Source organism: Phaenicophaeus curvirostris, chromosome 4, assembly GCF_032191515.1.
Source record: "Phaenicophaeus curvirostris isolate KB17595 chromosome 4, BPBGC_Pcur_1.0, whole genome shotgun sequence".
In the NCBI taxonomy this organism is placed as follows: Eukaryota; Metazoa; Chordata; class Aves; order Cuculiformes; family Cuculidae; genus Phaenicophaeus; species Phaenicophaeus curvirostris.
Window position 1 is genome coordinate 24,657,380 of NC_091395.1, and position 21,671 is coordinate 24,679,050.

Sequence of the window (21,671 nt, forward strand, 5' to 3'; positions counted from 1 at the left end):
CTGTGAAACAGGCTCGCATCTGGGCCAGCTCCCAAAGGCGTACATCTAAGGGAAATGCTGCTTTGAAAGGGCTATGAGGTGCAGAGGAGAGAGGGGAACTCGCCAAGGAACCAAGCAGCACTTTGATTTCATCAGGGTTACAGACAGCACAGTGATTTTCTAAGGAAAATAACCTGACTCTGTTGATCAAGTAGATGGCACTGTGATATCAAAGCTAATGAAGGAAGACAAGCAAGCGAGCAAGGCACAGATAAAAGGACAGGAAGATGAATCTTCATTATTATTATGTTCCAATGTAAAATAGGGGGGTGTAGAAATTAGCAAAGATGAAATGTTTTCTGTGGGATTCTTTGAGAACTTTATGTCTGGCAATTCACAAATCAAGAGGGGAATGGAGCCTAGAAAGACGTTATCGTGAGCAATTAGAGAGATTTTCCTTCTAGGTCTCTGTTTTGAATGATTATAGATTTGCAGCTTTGCACTAAAATTGCGTGTTTCCCAACAATATTTTTATAGCTGAACTGGAAGCCTTTTCCTCTCTCTCTTTTTGTGTAGGTGGATGTATGTAAAAGAACCAATGAATGAACAGGGAAGAAGACCTGTGATTTCTGTTTTGTGATGGGGAAGTTGCTTTGGAGTAACAAAGATAAGAGTTGCAAAAAAAAAAAAAGAAAGAAGTTTTAACTCATACTCGCAAACAAAAAAACTCGTTTTGGTGGGAGTTACAGTAAGCTGAAAATCCTTGGCTCACAGGGCTTAAAATGAACTCAGGACGGATATCCAGGAAGGAAGAAATGGGCATTTCTTACAAAGCTTGACTGAGCTGCTCTCACTTTCTAGGCAGAGGTCCAGAGAAATTAATCTGGCAAGTGAATTCTAACATACATTACAGGGAGCCTAACAAAAAGCATGTTTAAAAATGAAACTAACAGCTCAGAGAAACAATTTACTCAGAAGAAAAAAAAAAATAAAAGGTGTAAACTTGTCATCTTCCTAGAGATGGTAGTCAGTATTATGATTAAAACTGAATTTTGCATAAATACAAAAGATCGGTCTTTTTAAAGCAATAGGGTTACCTGAAGGAGTTCACCACTCCTATAAAGGGTTTGCAATCAGACTCTTTAAGTTCCTTTGGGATTGGAGCCTCTCTATTTATTCACATTGAGATGGAAAGTAACATAGCCTAATAAAACTAATTCCAGTTACTGAAATACACGATTTATTCCTTTTGATTAGATGATGTAGTCGTTTGCAGTCATCAGGCATTCATCAGTGCATAAAATACAAATACACACATGAGTAGGCTGTGTGTAGACAACCTCTCCCACATCCAGCTGTGCTAATGAAAGAGGTTACTGACTCCAGCAACTCATCCTCCTCCTCCTGCTGCAGACTGTCAGTGAAAAGATCTGCAGATGGAGTGGTTCATAGCCTTTAACTTGCTTTGGTTGAAAAGTGGATCCAGCGAGGTGGCTGGATGGGCGGACAGTTGTCTGTGGCTGCTGTTCTTTTTCACACAGGTAGCAGCAAAACAGAAGGCTGGCAGGAATTGATTCCTTCAGATTAATGGTCTCATAAGCCATGGAGGTGGAAGTTACATTACAGCAAAAGTTAACGATAATGATGTGATCACCAGTGAAGAGCAAATGCACTGAAACAGCACATAGTGGTACTAATGAAATTCTTCAATGCCTTATTAGCTGAAAAGATGGAAATTATTTTAATTCAAAAGGAAGGGATTTTTTTTAATTTATAATACAGATAATGTTTTCTGCATTTAATTTGCACAGCATTTTCATGGGCAAAACATTCATCTTATACATGAGTGTGTGTGTGTCTCTCTCTATAAATACACATAAAATCAACGTAAATGCACACTGAAGAGTAGAAACTTTTAAAGTAAGGTTGTCCTTCAGGCTTAGGTGATTATACTGCTGCTGAGTTTTTGCTATACTCCAGTGGCATTCTGCTGGAATGAGATTCACCCCTGTGCAGAGGGCAAGCATAAAACCTAAGCACCATGTAAGTCCTACTTAAGTCTTAAGGACCTGATTCTAATTCCATTGAAACAAATAGCAATATTTTCATGGTCTTTCAGTGGGAGCTGTTTCAAGGTCAATAAATGGGAACAGTCCTATACATGCCTTTTGCTGGCTCAGTTGCTAGAAGGATATTTAAAGGAGCTGGATGCAAAATGCTTGGGATTAAAAAGAGGTGAAATAATTCCTTGGTAGCAAAAGCCTTGGTAATTCTGGAAAATTTGATTAATGTAGATACTGAAACCAGAATACTCGTTCTGAAGATTCAAGAAAGTTAGGTAAATTTATTCTAACCAGGAAGCTGGTCTTACCCAAATGTGATTTGAGGAGTTACTAATGTGTACTTCTGCCATGTTCTACGTAACATAATACATAATACTGAGAAATAGTCAAAGCTATTTAGAGCATTATTATTATTATTTCTGTAGTAGTAAGACAATATTGGATACTTTAGAGGACTAAAGCATCATGTTCTCTGCTCTGGCAGCGCTAACAGGGTTTCTAGGTGTTTTTCTGCTGCATCATCCACTCTTGCTAGGTAACACCATGGCATCTACTTATGCATCTAAATTGTGGCTGCGCAGGAACTCCTTTATATTTCACAAATTCCAGGCATCTCACAGCTGATTTCCCACTGCAGATGAGAAAGCTTTAGACAAAACCACATTCACAACACAAGACAGTGGAGAACTCTGCTTAGGCTTAGTGCATCTCACAGGGACTACCAGCTATAGCACTGTATTTCACTTCCCAGCTTGTATAGGAAAACAAATACATATTGGACTCGTTCTAGAATAGGCTTACATCCAGCTTACAGGTTTGCAGATGTAAAAATACTGTGTGCGTGCTTGGTAAGGGATTTTCAAAGGCTCTGAACCTCCATAAATGAAATCCTGATTCCTCAGAACTAAGCAGAGGTGGAAGGATAGGCCTATGGCACGTGATTGTTTTAACTTTGCTGGTCCAGCAGCAGAAGAAAGCACGGAATAGATTTTCTTATAATAGAAAAAAAAGTTTCTACTTTATTTTTTTTAATTATTCCATGTGAAAAACAGATTATTTGCTCCCTTTAAAATATTAAGAACTTCAAATAGAGACTGTACATGAAGAATTTCACCTCCACATGTCCAGTTGATAAGGTTACATCTGAAAACCTTGTGTTTGGTGAACTCACTATAGAAAGAAGCCACTTCCCCTGGTGAAACACCAACTACTGTTTCACAGCTTCTTTGGGAGGTGAGTAAGAGGTCTGCACAATAGTCCCTCTGTTCTACTGGAGATGTGTCTGTTGCGACAAATAACGGCTAGCAGCTCACAAATCAAAGGAGACCATAGCTTTTTTTTCCCACCAGAGCCTTTATTGTCGTGGAAAATCCATACACTGGAATACAGCTCCCTTGAAGATCCCAAGGTAACAACTAACATGTCAGAGGAGTATATGGGGGAACAGGACTGTGACCATTAGGCAAATCTCCCACTCTGATGCAAAATAATGTGGTGTCCTTACTTCACACATCAAACAGGCAATCCTGATGTTCTTGAAGCCCGACTTACCAAACAGTAGATGAGACAAATAAAGGGAAGAAGAAGTTACACGCTGTTTAAATCTGATAGAAGAGACTAACTCAGACTTTCTGCTGCAAATAAATCATTCCCAGTAACACTTAAAATACCGTATAAAATAATCAGGGTTACATGGAGTTGTCCTGCAGAAATATTCCAGGGTAATTCAAATCACAGTTAAAATTCAAAGCCAATATTGACCACCTGTAGACCACCACACGACTAGCTTGGGATTTAAGAGTGACAACAGCAACAGAAGTTTTTCTGCCTCAGTTTCGCCATCAATAAAATGCAAATAGTGGTATCCGCCCCTTTTGGGAAATTTTAAAAAAAAATCCATTAATAAGAAGCACTACGCCGAGAACTACCACGTGTATCGCCAGATGAAATCAATTAGAAATCCTCCACAAGGATCAATGAAAGAGAATTCAAAGGAATCAGATCACATGTAGGGGTAATAATCTTTAAAACCAGCACAACCTGAATATAGATGAAAATCTAATTTAACTATCAGTAGGGTTCAATATAAAAATGCATGTACCTTTGGGAACACATGCAAGTAGCCTACCTAGAAGTAGTGCGAACAAAGACTGGCTTGGGTGACATAAAACTGTGCATACCAAGAAGAAACGAATGCTTTACTGAGGAAGCAGCAAGATAGGATCTTCATGCCAGTGTGGCTTCAGAAAAGGATAACAAGCCTGCCATCATCATCCCTATTTTTACACCTGGACCTTTGGCAGTACTGGTGGCCTGGAAGCACCTCGGTGTGGGTACAGGGCTCCTGCTGGTGATTATCTGCCACGTCAAGTAGGGCTTTTTGGTTATTTCCAACTCCTGCTCTTGTGAGACCTGCAGGAGCCCTCAGCATAGGAAGGACACAGAGCTGTTAGAGAGAGTCCAGAGGAAGGCCATGAAGACGATCAAAACATTGGAGCACCTCCCATAAGTGGCCAGTCTGAGAGAATTGGGATTGTTCAGTCTGGAGAAGAGAGGGCTCCAGAGAGACTTTATAGTAACCTTCCAGTACATGAAAAGGTCCTAGAAGAAAGCTGGGAAAGGGCTCTTTATTTGGCAGTGCAGTGATGGGATGAGAGGTAAAGGTTTTAAACTGAAAGAGGGGACATTTAGACTAGATATTAGGAAGAATTTTTTTGCCATGAGGATGGTGAGACACTGGCACAGGTTGCCCAGGGAAGCTGTGGATGCCCCATCCCCGGGAGGTGTTCAAGGCCAGGTTGGATGAGGCTTTGAGCGACCTGGTCCAGAGGAGGCTACAATGATTATCAGAGGGCTGGAGCACTTCTGCTATGAGTACAGGCTGGGAGAGTTGGGGTTGTTCAGCCTGGAGAAGGGAAAGCTCTGAGAAGACCTCACAGCGACCTTCCAGTACCTGAAGGGGCTGCAAGAAAGCTGGGGAGGGAGTGCTTACGAAGACATGGAGTGATAGGATGAGGAGGGGGCAGATATAAACTGGAGAGGGGCAGATTTAGATGAGATGTAAGGAGGAATTTCTTCACTCTTTACTTCTCATAACAGTAACTACTGCTGGTATCATCATGAACTTAGCAGCAGTTAAAACTGTTGCTGATTTGGAGCTGGCTCCAGCTCTTCCTGACCTCTCCTTGGAGCTGGGGAAAGGCTGCACAGAGGGGATTGCAGGAGAGGAGACACCAGTTCAGCGCAGATCAGACTGAGCGCAGGACGTTATCATCTCCAAGGAATGGACAGTGTCCAGAGAAACGCCGTTTAAAGCAAACACGCTGCCAGAGGGACATTCCATCCAAGTTTCCAAAAATACAGGCACTTAGGTGAAAGTTAACTCTAGTCTGAACCAAAGACACTCCACTTTTTATAAGAGTAAGTGCTGCTGATGTCATGATGAACTTCACAACAGTTAAAACTCTTGCTAATCTGGTTCTTTGGAGCCAGCTCTGCCTGACCTCGCATTTGAGATAGGAAGAAACCCAGCAAACAGAGGGGATTGCAGGAGAGACACCAGTTCAACGCAGATGAGGCTGAGCACAGGACGCTGTCCTCTCCAGAGAACGGGCAGTGTCTGGGGACACATCGCTTGAAATAAAACCTGCCGCCAGAGGCGCATTTCCCCCCCCCCAAAAAAGTCCAGTTATTTAGAATCATAGAATAACCAGGTTGGAAGAGACCCACCGGATCATCGAGTCCAACCATTCTTATCAAACACTAAACCATGCCTCTCAGCGCCTCGTCCACCCGTGCCTTAAACACCTCCAGGGAAGGTGAATCAACCACCTCCCTGGGCAGCCTGTTCCAGTGCCCAATGACCCTTTCTGTGAAGAATTTTTTCCTAATGTCCAGCCTAAATCTCCCCTGGCGGAGCCTGAGGCCATCCCCTCCCGTCCTGCCCCCTGCCACCTGGGAGAAGAGGCCAGCACCCTCCTCTCCACAACCTCCTTTCAGGTAGTTGTAGAGAGCAATGAGGTCTCCCCTCAGCCTCCTCCTCTCCAGGCTAAACAACCCCAGCTCTCTCAGCCGCTCCTCATAAGGCCTGTTCTCCAGCCCCTTCACCAGCTTTGTTGCTCTTCTCTGGACTCGTTCCAGAGCCTCAACATCCTTCTTGTGGTGAGGGGCCCAGAACTGAACACAGGATTCGAGGTGCGGTCTCACCAGTGCCGAGTACAGAGGGAGAATAACCTCCCTGGACCTGCTGGTCACGCCGTTTCTGATACAAGCCAAGATGCCATTGGCCTTCTTGGCCACCTGGGCACCCTGCTGGCTCATGTTCAGTTGCTGTCAACCAACACCCCCAGGTGCTGCGGTTCTCTTAGCCAACAGGAGAGAGAATAAATACACAACCCGCATCAATTGGTTCCACATCCACCCAAAGACTTGCTCTTCCTTGCTGTTCCTTGCTGGACTGTGTTTTAAAAATGACACCTCCTCCCACAGGACCCTCTCCTTGACACTTCAGCTTAAATCAAAGCTATTCCAGTTCTTGTAACAGTAACTACTTCACGTAACGCGCGGGGTGGGAGGGGAGGAGGGCGCGCGCGCGCGCGCCGCCGAGGCCTTGATGCGAGGTGGGGAGGACGAAAGGCGCCTCCGCCGCCATCACGCGCGCGCGCGCACGGCGCGTCCCCCGCCGCCATGATGCGCGCGCCGTGGCGGCTGGCGGCGGCGGCGGCGGCGGCGGCGGCGGGGAGGGGGCGCGGCCTGGCCGGCATGGCCCGGTACGGCACGGAGCCGCGGGGGCGGCCCAACTCGCCCGATTACCGCCTCTACTTTAGTAAGTAAGCAAGCGGCTAACCCCGCTCTGTCACCCCCACCTCCCGCAGGGCTCGGTGAAACCTCTCGGGGAGGGTGAAGGGGGAGAGGTGAGGGCGGCGGCGGCTCCTCCCGGGCCGGGCCGAGGCGTCGCCCCCGAGGCCGCCGCCCCGGTTCTGTGCGGAGAGCGCGGGGTTCTCTGGCGTCCCCGGGGAGTGCGCCGCGGCGAGGGGAGGCTTCTCGGAACAGCCCGGCCAGGGGAGCGGCGCTGTCTGAGGCCCGTGGTTTCGTACGCTTTTGGTCTGTTGACTTCCAAGACGTTAAGTCTGACGTCTGCTGGTGTGAGAGAAGCTGAGGCGCCGCGTACCCTGTCAGCAGCTCCCTTGGGCCAGCGCAGGGGCTCTTCTGGAGAATCGTTGAATGGTTTGGGTTGGAAGGGACTTTGAAGACCATCTAGTTCCAACCCTCCTGCCATGGGCAGGGACAACTCCCACCAGACCAGGCTGCCCAAGGCCTCATCCAGTCTGGCCTTGAACACTTCCAGGGATGGGGCAGCCACAGCTTCCCTGGGCAACCCGGGTCAGTGCCCACCACTCACGTGGTGAAGAAATTCTTCCTTACATCAAGCCTAAATCTGTCCCTCTCCAGTTTATACCCGTTCCTCCTCATCTTATCACTGCAAGCCTTTGTGAACAGTCCCTCTCCAGCTTTCTTGTAGGCCCCTTTCAGGTACTGGAAGGTCGCTGTAAGATCTCCTCAGAGCTTTCTCTTCTCCAGGCCGAACAACCCCAACTCTCTCAGCCTGTCCTCATAGGGAAGGTGCTCCCGCCCTCTGATCATCTTTGTAGCCCTCGTCTGGACCTGTTCCAACAGTTCCATATCCTTCTTATGTTGAGGATTCCAGAACGGAGTACAATACTCCAGATGAGGTCTCACAAGAGAAGAATAGAAAGTCATGTTAGTTAGTTAGTGGGAATAAGCAGCCTACCACTATGTATTATTTGGGAGGAGGATCAGGGAGTTAAGTGAAGTCCTGTGAGTAGAGGTGAGAAAAGAGGACTGACTCCTTGTGATATGTGTTAACACTTACATTCGTAGAATCATCTTCTGGAGAAAGTCACATTAGTTAGTGGGAATAAGCAGCCTACCACTAAACTTTGTATTATTTGGGAGGAGGATCTGGAAGGTTTCCAGCAGTTACAAAACCAATCGCTGTCTACTCCTCTTTGGTGAGGCGTTCAAAGTACAGTCCAAAGCTAAGTGAAGTCCTCATTTACTGTGAACAGAGGTGAGAGCAGAGGACAAACTCCTTGTGATTTGTGTTGTATTATATTATATTCATAGGATCATATAATCGTTTGGGTTGGAAAGGACCTTAAAGGTCATCTAGTTCCAGTCAGTCTGTGATGGGCAGGGATGTGTCCCACTAGGTCAGGCTGTCCAAGGCCCCATCCAACCTGGCTTTGAACACCTCCAGGAATCAGGCATCCATGGCTTGTCTGGGCAATCTGTTCCAGTGCCTCACCACTCTAGTTGTGAATAAGTTCTTCCTTATGGCTAGTCTAAATCTGCCACTTTCCAGTTTATACCCATTGCCCCATATCCTATCACTACAAGTTTTAAAAAAATATTGGTTTTGTTTTCATAGAATCATGGAATCACTAGGTTGGAAAGGACCCACTGGATCATCGAGTCAAACCATTCCCATCAGTCGCTAAGCCATGCCCCTCAGCACCTCATCCACCCGTCCCTTAAACACCTCCAGGGAAGGTGACTCAACCACCTCCCCGGGCAGCCTGTTCCAGTGCCCAGTGACCCTTTGCGTGAAATATTTTTTCCTAATGTCAAGCCTGAACTTCCCCTGTCAGAGCTTGAGGCCATTCTCCCTTGTCCTGTCCCCTGTCACTTGGGAGAAGAGGCCGGCTCCTTCCCTCTCCACAACCTCCTTTCCAGTAGTTGTAGAGAGCAATAAGGTCTCCCCTTATCCTCTTCTTCTCCAGGCTAAACAACCCTAGCTCTCTCATCTGCTCCTCATAAGACTTGTTCTCCAGGCCCGTTCATCAGCTTCGCTGCTCTTCTGTGGACACGCTCCAGAGTTTTGTTGCAGTACTTGGTCTTCTAGTATGTTGAAAAGCTTCTGAGTAGTTTGAGAAGCCTAAGTACCCACTGCAGTGGATTTTGTTCCTTTCTCCAGTGGAAGCACGTCTGAAGTGCAGATTGGTCCCTTGTTAAATAAATTTCAGACTGAGCTGGCTTCCAGGCTAGTGTTTAATTTCTAGGGCCTGAGCAATTATCTAGTTATTCTCTTGGTAAACATGGGCCTGCACAAGATCCTACACCTGAGTTGGGGCAATCTGTGGTTTCAATACAGGATGGGGGATGACGTGTTTGAGAGCAGCACTGTGGAGAAGGCCTTGGTGGTGCTGACTGATGAGAAGCTTGACATGAGCCAGCAATGCATGCTGTCAGCCCAGAAGGCCAACCATGTCCTAGGCCACATCAAAAGAAGCGTAGCCATCAGGTTGAGGGAGGTGATTTTGCCCCTCTGCTTCACTCCCATGAGACTCCACCTAGCGTACTGTGAACAGTTTTGGAGTCCCCAGCACAAGAAGGATATGGAACTGTTGGAACGTGTCCAGAGGAGGGCTACAAAGGTGATCAGAGGGCTGGAGCTCCTCTGCTGTGGGGGCAGGCTGAGAGAGTTAGGCTTGTTCAGCCTGGAGAAGTGAAGGCTCTAGGGAGACCTTGTAGTGGTCTTGCAGTACCTGAAGGGGCTACAGGAGGGCTGGAGAGGGACTTTTTACAGGGGCATGGAGTGATAGGACAAGGGGGAATGGCTTTAAATTGGAAGGGGGAAGATTTAGACTAGACATAAGGAAGAAAGTCTTCTCAATGAGAGTGGTGAGACACTGGCAGGGGTTGCCCAGGGAAGCTGTGGCTGCCCCATCCCTGGAGGTGTTCAAGGCCAGGTTGGATGGGGCCTTGGGCCGCCTGGTCTGGTGGGAGGCCCATGGCATGGGGGTCGGAACTGGATGATGTTTAATGTCCCTTCCAAACCGAACCATTGTATGATTCTATGATTTTCTTTTTGTAGTCGTGGAAATTGTCTTGTTAGAAATACAGTGAAGTCACAAGAACAGCATTGCTAGAGGCCTTCATGAATTCAATGATCACTCATGGAAATTAGGTTCCCTTGGTATTTTTTTTTCTGCATTAATGGTTGTGTATTGCTATGGAGGAGAAGAAAAGAGAATAAAAGCATCTTCACATCTTTATATAGCTTGTATTGCCAGGTAGTCGGAAGTGTGGTATTGAATATTAAAGCTATAATTCTGATTCTAATGAATCCTTACCTGTGAAACAATCAAATTCCTTGTCGTATGTCTAGGTTATCTTTTAGTCCTTGGAATTAAACTTAAAAAAGTTAAACTGGTGCGTTACTGTGGCACATCATACATTCTTGGAATGCATAATACTTAGCAATACCAGCATCTTGTGGCATATCTTTAGATTTGTTATGCTACTTTTTTGTTTTTCAGAGAATGCAGATGGTAAATATATTTCCCCATTTCATGACATTCCACTGTTTGCTGTATCTAAAGAGGTATGTATTTATGGCTTCAAACAGAATTAATTTCTAAATGATAATGATTTTATTGGTATTCTTTAGGTAAAAATGCAGGTTTTAAAAGCAATTAACAGACCAATGAGTAGCACCAGAAAAGACCATTTTAGCCCAGGCTGATTCTTTATGTAATACAGGCACGATAGCTCTACCAGATTTTCTCTGCCGAGTTTAGTAACTTGCAGTGAAACGTAGTGGTTACTGTGTAGACAAGCCTGAGGGTCCCTTTAACTTTCCAAATGACTGAGAGCAGGCAGAACTCTCGCTGTATCTTGTTCTCCTCTGTGTTTAAGTTTTGTGTTTATGCACTCCTGAATTTATTTCCTACTGTTACTCTTTTTAAAGTGGCGTTTTTCTACGTCTGCAATTAAAAGTGTGCGTTTCCTTGCGGTAGATGTGCAACACACACTTCTTTAACTTGTGGTGTATTTCTTTAATTCCCAAAAGTAGCATTATAGTTGGAAGGCAGCAGTAATGCCCAAGAGAGAAGTGGTAATCGCACCTTTGGAGAATTACAAGGCGTGAGGTGCAGCTGAACACTTCCACGTCTTGTTAGCTACACTCCCTGGAGTTTCATTATAGCAATAATGAAACGCCTGGATTATGTGTCACTGGTGGGAACTGCCAGTCTTTGGTTTAGACTTAGGTTTGCTTATTATGGTATGCTTGTTACACAAACAGCTTGGGAGGGTTTAATCCATTTTCTTGATTTGTTGCTGTTGACCTATGGATGATATGAAGGCTGAGGAAGGTCAGCAGTTGTAGCATGTTCAGATTGAGACTTCTGAACTAATGAACCAATCTCTTTAATTATTTAAAACAAGTGATTAAAAATATGCATGGAACCTTTTTGATCAGCAGACCCTAAGCAGTAGAAGAGGTGTCATTACTAAGATGCTGTGTTCAGTAGGTGCTGTTGCTGGAAAAGCAATTGGCATATTCATCACATGTTCCCTGGGGACCTTGCTGTCCCTGCATCTAGAGTTTTAGGTTTGGAGGGGTAGATTCTAGTCTGTGATTTTTCTGTTGGTTAAATTAGAGTACAGTGATGTCTGATCAGCATGGAGAGGCTTTCATTCTGGTGTGTGAGCAATTCTGCAGGACTGAGGGGGGAGCGAGAAAGAGAATAATTGTGAAACATCTGTGTTAATTTTGCAAGAGGGCGATTTAAGGAATTGTGTGTTATGTTCTTGCCCTCCTGTGATAGAAGCTTTGTGGACTTTATTGGGTAACTCCAGTCTTGTTTTCCATACTGGTTTTGTGTTTGTTTGTGTTTTTTTTTGGGGAGGGGTCTTATCTTTTTAAATTGAACAGAAGCTTGACTCTGTTTTTTATCAGTTGAGGACAGGTGTAAATTGCTGCTTGCGTTTTTTAGTGGCTGGGAGAAAGTGAATGTGTCCTTGTATATTTTTACCTTCCTCGGTTGGCATCTGGAAGGTTATAATTTCACAGTGAAAGAGGACCGTGTACTTACTTTTAAGTTACAGTTTAGGTCTTAGTGTGCACTAAAGATACGTTAACAGAGTTGCATTGAAAACTACTCTTGTCTGTATTTATGTAAATAGAGTTTTGCTCTCTTAATGTTCTTTATATGCTTATATACTTCACTCTTTCCCTATAGGATAAAGAGATTCCTGCAAAGAGGTCCAGGACTACTGGGAGTGAGGTACTGCTAAGCTCTTTTTTTTTTAATATTGTTCTTTTATTTATTTTATTAATAGTCCCTCTGTTTTCTTCGCTATTCTGCAAAGTGAACTTACTTTCACTGAATATAGTTGACATATCTTCAAATGCAAATATTTTAGGAGGAGAAAGCTTGAAGAGATTTAATATTCCCCTCTTTGAGTGGGCCAGAAATGTCAGCATTCTTTTATTCATCAAGATGTTCTCAAAGCCAAACACTTTTATACCACTCTTTGAAAGGTTCGTTATGACTACTGCAGCATAGATGTGTTCTCTTTTTTGCTATTCAATTCAGAAACTTTTGCAAAAAAAACTCCGTTAATGAAATATTCATTACGCTCTGACTGTGGGCAGTCTTTGCTATACATACAAGACTTCAGAAACCCTAAGTATGTTAGAGAAGAAATTAGACCTTGTATATGGTTTTTAGAGCTGGAGTATGTTGTTTTCTGTACTCCTTTTGGAAGCCCAGGGAGAGAAAAATGACGTCTGCTAATGGTTCAGCATTAACCAGCACTAAAGTTAAGCCTAACAGAAGCCCAAAAACCCATGGAAAGTCTGCTCAGGCTTTTTCTGTGAAACAAGATTTGTTTATGTAAATGTCTTTTCACAAACACAGCATTTTTTGCAGTGCTTTCCCTGGCATAGGAGTACCTAAAAATTAATGGAAGAAGTGAAAGAAAAAGAAGAAACTAAACATGTGTAAAGGGCATGACGAGTCTTTGTGTGTCCCCCAGCCTTTATGTTAATATCTGTTTGGCCAGTCATATGGCAAAGCTGTAATTACCCATCCAAGGTGAAAGAACTTTCCTAACTGGGTTCTCATACTTTTGCAACTAATGCGTGGTACACTGTTCTGCTGTACACCAGTCCCCACACAATCCTGTACTATGTATTTCTTGTCCCTTTGCTCTGTGATTCATTCAAGCTACAATGCCCTGGTAAAACTTTTTAGGTTTCCTGTATAGTGGTGCACATAGGTACTATTTGGTAGACTTAGACTCATGCCTGAAAGATGAGTTATGAGTATATTCTAGTAGTATTTCTCAAAAATCATTGTCCTTCAGCGTGAATTCTTAATTACTGCCCTTCTGGAAGTTAAGTATTCTGTTTCTTACCTGCTTTTGAATACTGTGACAATACCTGCCAGCTGCAAAGTTGCAAATCTTGGTTTATGTAATGTCTAAAACTGTGTTTATCTTTGTAGTGAGAAGCACGGTAGCTTGTTGACACCCTTGTTTCTAGTACCCTTCTTCTGATCTCTGGATCAGCCTTTGGAGCAGGGGCTAAAAAGGCAGTGAGGCTGAGCAGCTTTTGCCTCCTGGGCCAGTGTAGATTCCAGAGCTTCCTCATGTAACCCCTGCTATGGGGGAGCCTCTGGATTGCGGTTTAGTATAACCACAAACAATGAGCAAAGACAAATGTACATTCCAGTCATGGGCTTCTGATGTAAGTAAGCAAACAAACGTGCAGGCCATAGGCTTCCCAAGCATGCTTGATCCTTATTTTGATGGTGAAATGCAAGGATGCATATAATTTAGAAAACCCTTTTTCATCATTGTCTTGGGGAGTTGGGGATAAGGGAGAAAACAGAGGGAAATAGAATTCAGGAAAGCAGTTCTTCTTACACTGGATTCTTCAGGAGCTTTCCTCACCTTGGCCTGTTGAGAAATGCATTCCTGTGTGTTTATATTTAGAGAAACATAGCTTAATCAGGGAATGAAGGGAAAAGAGTGAATTTAATACCATGTACTGATTTCGAAAAATCTTCAAAAAAAAAAAAAATCTTCAAAATGCTTTGAAGCATAGTGCTCCTTACTTTTGTCTAGGGACACAAAGGCTACTATTCATACCTGGTGTTCTGTTGATCCTTGTACTGAATTTGACCAGAATTCAAATGTGATTTGCCCTGGAAGCACAGTGGCATCTTTAAAATATGTGCTTTTAGGATGGCAGTTATTTGTTACTGTCCACAAGGACAGTAACAGAACACACTCTTAAGAGTGTGTTCATTGTGGTGAGCTGGTGTTCATTGGATGGCAGTTTAGCCATGGAAAATGATCATAATTCTGCATGAGCCTCTCCAGTCTCTCTAATCTACTTTAGGTTGTTGTTGGTATTCCTGATGCCAGAAAAGGTCTCAAAATCTAAGAGTTTCAGCTTTCAGCATTCATGGGATAGGGGAATACACATTGTGCAAATCTGTTTGCTGTGTTGCAGTCTTGCCTTGTAGTGCTAAAGGAAACACTGTGGTGTTCCTGTGTATGTTCTCAGTCGTGCAGCCATTTCTTGCAACGTTTTAGACCTTCCCAAATCTCAGTTAAATTTGGCCTTGCAGTCGCTATTGCCGATACATCTTTTTGCTTTCACAAATGTTTTTTTGCTGTTTGAAGACTAGACTGAAGTTATTTTGAGGTGGAAATTGTGCTGGAAAAAAGCTGGTTCAGTTTCAGTCTCAAAATTATTATCAGCTCGCAGTTTGAACCTTTTGTGCTTCTTAAGCATTACAAGCACTCAGAATCTGGTCCTGCTCAGGTAAATCTCTGTGAAAAGTACCAAAAGTTTCACATCTCTGTCTGGAAGAGTGGATGTTCCCACTGTGGTTACAGTTGAAACTGTCAGAGGCTGATTGCTGAATATGGTCCTCCATGTCTAGCAGGAAGAAGATTTGAAGAGGTCATTGTTTTCTTTTCAAGACAAATGTGACATGTTGCTTCCCTGCAGCAGTGAAAGCATTTCTAATCTTCTTGTCATTGTATGTTTTCGTAAAGTATTCACATGTCATCTCATTCAGAGGACCAGGGTGTTCTTGAATACAAAGTTTTATTTAAAGTGTTGGCCTTGGTGAGGAATCTGTCCAAGCCTGTAGAGATTATAGTCCTCTTAACTTGCAGACACCCACAAGATCATTTGAAAAATAAAAAAAAAAAGAATGCAAGGAAAGAAACAAGACAGCTTTTGGTTTTGTTGCATCCTGTGGGTTGCACAGTTCTGGAATGGCCTTATGGACTTCAGTTGAATTCCTTCTGTTGAGCAAAAAGTTCAGATAAATTAACTAGTCAGGTGAGATATTGGGGGTCATCAGAGTGGTCATGCAGTCTGAACAGGAGATCTGGTAGAGGACTTCATGCTTGGAACAGTATTCAGAGCTGATGTCAGAGTTGTCAAATGCCAAAGTCAATGTTTCATAAGAAAGGAAAAGCTGTCGTCATTTTCCATGCAGTATAGGTGCAAACTTTGTACTGTTTTTGTATTCTGTCTTTACTACAGCCTCTGTAGCCTTTTTTGGTCATGTTAGACGTTTTTTCAGTACATGTAACCTGGCCTGTAGTGTGTCCCTTGTGTGTTCAGAGATTTGTGTTCCAGACTTTGGGTTATCAGTGAAGCCGTCATCCTGTTGCTTGAACTTTCCCAGCCTTTTTCTCTTTTACAATAGCTGTAAGCCTTCCTCTGTGTTCTTGTAGATTAACAAATACTGAGAATAGAAGTACTCTTCACTCAGCATTCCAGTTAAAATCTACTGGAATAGAGCTGGTTTACTGAGAAAATTGCATCAGTGATTTGATAAAGCTTTGCTTCAAATAAATAGTTCCTTAAACTTGAGAAAGTCAGTGTTTCGTTTACATTCGTGTCATGGTTGTACACTGAGTAGTTTAGCAGGTGAACGTGCCCAGGAACTAGTTTATGAGAGAATGTCTGACACCACTTTTGGGGTACCTGTGGGTAAAAACTTAAAAAGAGTTGGTGATTCCCTTTTTACTGTAAGGCGAGGGAAGCACGCTAGGAAGAGGCTGCAGGCACTTTGTGTTTATTCTGGGCACTGCATGCTGTTTTTGTTATGTGGCATGTTAATTTATATTGGAAGAGTTCCATTCACTTCTCATTTAGATACAGTGTATTTGGTCTGCAGATGTTGCTGGCATCTGTTTTGTTGTTTTCATTGGCAAATACCTTGTAGCAAATGTTACATTGGGAATGCTTGTAACACAGTACCCATCTTGTAAGTCCCTCTCCATTTATTTCTGGTTATATGTCATGACAGTCCTCATTTCTTTTTTCCTTTTCTTTTTCTTTTTTTTTTTTCTTTTGAACATCATCTTTTGTTCATGCTGCGGCTGGACTGCAGCTCATCTTTTTCATTCTTGTTAGTCGTCAGGTGTGTGCTGCTGTGTTCGGTTGATGGCTGATGAGAATCCCTGCAAGATTGCAAATGAGCAGACAGAAAAGAATGGAAATGATAGCCGCTTCTTCTTCTGTCTTGTAAGCTCAGACCTTTTCAGTGAGGAAGGGTCAGTAGCCCCTAAATGCTGCTTCTAATGCTTTCAGATTTTTTTTTTTTCAGAACTATACTATAAAAAGAACGACTAAAGTAATTTTAATCTTTAACATACCTCTTTTGCTGTCACGCAAGGATGATGGTGAATTGCAAACAGTCTTAAAAAGTGGGGATGTTTGTCATTTTATGAAATTGTACTGAATTTCTATTTCTGTTGTTTTGTTGATTTCCTTGCTCTGCATAGGTTGCTCCACTTCTGCTTCAAATTAGCTGAACCTTCAGAGTTGAGCTTTAAGTGTTGCAGCCCTTGGGCAAAATCAAACCTATTCAAAACCCTTTATTCAAATGCACGAGCTAAGGAACTGTGGAAGGTGTGGAAAAGAATTAGTTGAACAAGAAAGGGAACGTTAGGTAAGGGAAAAATTGTTTGAGAAGGGTGTATTAGAGTCCAGAAGGGCAGGCTGTAAAAAATTGTATCACAAATGTGCTAATTATTATTTTTTTTGTTATTCCTATGATATTCAGGTTTGTAGTAACAAACTCTGATCAAAATGAGTTCTCTTTTTCTATAAGAATCTGCTAGCAGTCCTTTTTGGCCATTAATCTTAGTGGAGAGAGTGCTGACTCACAGTTTACCTGGGTACGACAGTCTGTATTTTCCTTGCTTTTCTCAACACTTGCTGTAGAGAATTATGAAATCCTTTGATTGGGAAAAGACCTTTGCGATCATCGAGTCCAACTGTACCTTTCCACTACTAAACTATATCCCTGAGTACCTCAGCTACCCATCTTTTAAATACTTCCGAGAATGAGGACTTAACCACTACCCTGGGCAGCCTGTGCCAGTGCTTGGTAACTCTTTCAGTGAATACATTTTTCCTGATACCTAATCTGAAACTCCCCTGGTGCAACTTGAGGCCATTTCCTCTCATCCTATTGCGTGTTACCTGGTAGAAGAGACCAGCACCCACCCTGCTGCAGCCTCCTTTGAGGCAGTTGTAGACAGCAATAAGGTCTCCCCTCAGCCTCGTTTTGTCCAGGCTAATCAACCCCTGTTCACTCAGCTGCTCCTCTATGCCTTGTTCTCCAGCCCCTTCACCAGCTTTGTTGCCCTTGTCTGGACACACTCCAAGGTCTCAATGGCCTTGTGGTGAGAGGCGCAAAACTGAACGCAGTATGAATGTGTTGAAGTAAATCTGTTTTTCTTATTTCAAAAAACCAAAACCTCTTCCTTTTCTGAGTGTGAAAGACATTTTTGCTTGTCTTGGCAAAACTGATATCTTGACACGTTAAAAATGTTGTTCAACTGAAATGGAATGCAGTAAGTTGCCGAACAGTGTTAAAGAAAACACTCTGATAAAGCAAACGCGTCCTGCGTGAGTTCACGTGTAATGTACTTACTGTGTAGTTGTTAGGAAATAAAGGACATCATTTAGACATGCTGTTTGGTTCTTCTGATGTCATTTTCTGCTGATTTTCATACCCATTTCTAGGAATTAGGAAATGCACTTTTGACTTTTCTGTGTTAAGCAAGTGGATGTTTTTTCCCCCCTTACGTCTTCAAGGTGTAACAGAGCATAAGTACAAATGTCTGTCTTATGTTCATATTAACCCAAAGTCAAACAAGCTACTTAATATTTTCTGTGGAAAGTCCTTCTGGGCTCCTCGGTTCACTTCCCCTGGCAGATGGGTTCTGTCCGTTTTTCTGAACCTAGGAAACCGTTTCCTCCTTGCATGCCTTCTTGCAGTCTGAGAGACTGTCCTGAAGAAACTGTCAGCCAGCAGAGTTGACATGAGGCTGGCCTGTAGGAACTGCTCCATCTGGTCTGTTGTACAGTCTGCTGTCATGAAGTGGTAGTGCTTCTGCATTAGTCACTTGCAGAGCTGAGTTAAATCCAGGCTGAAGCAAGCAGCGATCTCCTAGGCATAGGCTGACTGCTGTCATACTGACTGAGGCAGTTTAAATGGTAAAACTTTCTAAAGCAATAGTTCTCATTTTGTGAGAGATTGTTTTTCTGTCAAATGGGCAGTTGAAACAGTCTCACTGTTTCTTGAGGGGTAGAAGTGTGCTAGCTTAGGGTTTGGCGAGGTGGAATTTTTTGTTTACTGATCTAAAATAAAGATAAAAATATCAATTACCAGATGCATTCACTGTCCAAAAGTCGCCACTGAATGGCATATGCAGATGGTAATCTGTGAAGGTAGTTGGTATCTCACACTTGTATTTCTGTTTGTAGCTGTGGCAGGGAGGGTTTTGTAGCAGGGAATTGGGGATAACACTCATGTTCTGAAGGAATAGATGCTAGGTCTGGGAAAATAAGAGAGTGATGAAAAAAATCCCTGGACAACATTTAGGCAAGAAGGGAAGCAAGATAGGAAAGAGGAGGCACAAACTCCTAAACAACCAGAAGAGTATACTTCTAACTTTGCGTCAGTCAAACTATCTAGTATGTGCCCTCCTTTCCACACCAATGAATCCCATCTCATCACTGTAAAAATGTGATTGCCCTATAAATAATACTTTTTTATTTGTGCCAGTATGCACTGCATGAAGTTATTAATCTCTTGTAAATGCTTGTGGCAGCTTAGCATTAGAGAGAGTACTTTCGGGGATTTTTTTGCATACGAATTAGTTCGTCAGGCTGTCAGATTTAAGACTCTTGACAATTCACATTTGACTGATGCCACAAATTATGAAGACCTAGTCTTAGAGCTGAGTTAAATCCAAATGATTTTTTTTTGTTGAGAGCAGCATTGTATTCATTTTAGTCCAGTTGTTGTTCAGCCCAGAGAGTTGTTTTGGTGAAGAACTGGAGTAATTCTTGACCAATTAAAGCTCAAAACTAAGATTTACGGACTACTGAAGCGATTGTATTAGACGTGGTCAGAAAAGTATACAGTTGCATATAAGCAGAAAAATACAGGGCTGTGGTGGAGGGGAAGACATTCTGTATAACTCCAGGAGTAGTTTGTAAGTTTTTTTAACTGTAACTACCAGTCAGAACGATTCTTTGTCCTGCTTGGCAGGTCCCTAAGAGTTTCTTGTCATCACTGACTTTCATGCTATTTATTTCTTTTTTCCAAGAGTTTTGTAGATGGATGTACAGACTTTCTTTAGCTCCTTTTCAGCCCTTCCCTTACCTGCTGCTGTGTGTATGTTGCTTTGTTCTGTCTGCTTTTTTAGCATTGACATCTTTGTGGTCTCTTTCTGATTACTTCTCTGTTTCAGCCATTCTTCTATACCTAAGGTGTACTTTATGAAAATGAAACCAATCTGAAGCACCTTTCTCCTTTTTTTTTTCTTGTTTTATTTGGTTATGACCTGATTGGGAAAAGTGATTCCATCTGACATGCCACTGATTGCAGTATGGGCATAGTACTTAGATGGTGAATTTAATTTCAATTTAGTGGGAATTTGCTGTCAGGATTGTGCATAGCTTGTGATCTCATAGAAGAAATGTTGAGTGACAGCTGAGATTTTCCTTTGCTTTCTTGCTTTCCACATTCCAGATTTGTTTGGGAGAAGATCATAGAACCACTGGAATTACTTTAATTAGACTGCGACATTTATTTGTTTGTTGCAGCTGCAGATACAGGGAGCAGAAATACAAATATTTGAGAATCCACTGGAGCCTTCATTGCATTGTAGTTGAAGAGTCAGTACAATATTTCACTTGGTTTAACTTCATAATTTCTTCAAAATCGTATTTTCTCATTCTCAAGCTGTTGTGATTTTTGATATCATTGCAAGTTTCCTTTGGCTATGAAGAGAGATCCCAGGCAATGTGATATTTCGGAGTTATTTTAGTAATCTAGGGAAAAGAGGTGGTAGACATTACTAGGTGATTTGGTCTGGTTGCCCATTTTGATTTATACTCTGCTCCTTGGTAGTGCTTAATTCTGACAGTTTCAGAAAAAGAAACCTTATAACAGTTACATAGAGAGCTTTTCAAACCCTTGGAAAATGTCACTGTAACCTCCTCAGTAAGAAGGGCATAGATTACTTACTTTTCTTAGAATCACAGAGTCATTTAGGTTGGCAGAAAAACGTTAAGATAATCAAGTCAAACTGTAAACCTAACACTGCCAAGTCCACCACTAACCCACGTCCCTAAGCACCTCATTTGCACATCTGTTAAATACTCCCAGGGATGCTGACTGCACCACTTTCCTGGGTATTCTCTATCAATGCTTGATAACCCTTTCAGTGAAGACATTTTTCCTAATAACCAATCTAGACCTTCCCTGGCACAACTTGAGGCCACTTCCTCTCATCCTTCTGCTTGTAATGTGGGAGAAGAGACCAGCACTCTCCTCACTACAACCCTCTTTTGGGTAGCTGTAGAGGGCGATAAGGTCTCCCTTCAGTCTCCTGACTAAACAGCCGCAGTTCCCTCAGCCAGTTTGTTCTCCAGACCGTTCACCAGCTTCACTGCCCTCCTTTGGACAGGCTCCAGCACCTCTCTGTCTTTCTTTTAGTGAGCGGCCCAGAACAAGGGTTCTAAAACCATAAGACTTTACATGTTTTAGGTTTAGTTCCCCCCATGCCCTCCTTCTTAAAGCAATTTTCACCTTATATGTGTTCGGAAGAAGGATAATGCAAATACAAAGTGTCTGTGCCCATGTCCTTCTCCACCATCACTTTTGGATTCATTTTGCCTCACTTCAACTGCATCAACTGTCATAAATGTCAGTGGTTGTTGCATTTGCGTGTTTTTTTAACGAAATTAATGAGGCCAAAGAGGAGGGCCTGAAGAAGTAAATCCTCAGAGGAAAAAAGCCAAAAAAATTGTCCTTTCCAGTGCTTGAGGGAAGCTGACTTTGTCCTGTGGAAGCATGCAGTCCTCTCTGACTAGGAAGCTGAACCACTGCCTTGAGGCAAACTGTTCCATGGACTTCCTGAACATTTTGTGAAGAGCAAGATTGATAGAGGAATAAAAATATATTGTGGATTTCCTCTACTTGTAGTTGTTCATATTCACAGATGAGTGGAGTAGGGAAGATGTAAACCAAGGAGTTTAAATAGCATTGTGCAGAACTAAACAAATTGTACTTAATGTAAAAACAGCTGGTACACAAAGGTGTGATGTGTGTTGCTGCTGAATACAGAGTAGAGAATTTGTCTTATTGCAAAATAGTAATTGAGAAGTAGATTCTATTTTCAGTTCTGTCATTCTTTTTTTTTTAGGTCCTGTTTAATATGATTGTAGAAGTGCCTCGTTGGACGAATGCAAAAATGGAG

General features: G+C 42.8%; 1 protein-coding gene across 1 annotated transcript in view; it reads left to right on the top strand.

The window, feature by feature from the left end:
* Nucleotides 1–6,728: 6,728 nt before the first annotated feature.
* PPA2 (inorganic pyrophosphatase 2) overlaps nt 6,729–21,671 on the top strand; it is a 38,001-nt gene continuing 23,058 nt past the window's right edge. The window contains exons 1-4 of the mRNA XM_069855541.1: nt 6,729–6,867; nt 10,385–10,449; nt 12,092–12,136; nt 21,618–21,671. Of these exons, the coding sequence (XP_069711642.1) occupies nt 6,729–6,867; nt 10,385–10,449; nt 12,092–12,136; nt 21,618–21,671 (303 nt within the window). The remainder of the gene's footprint in view (nt 6,868–10,384; nt 10,450–12,091; nt 12,137–21,617) is intronic.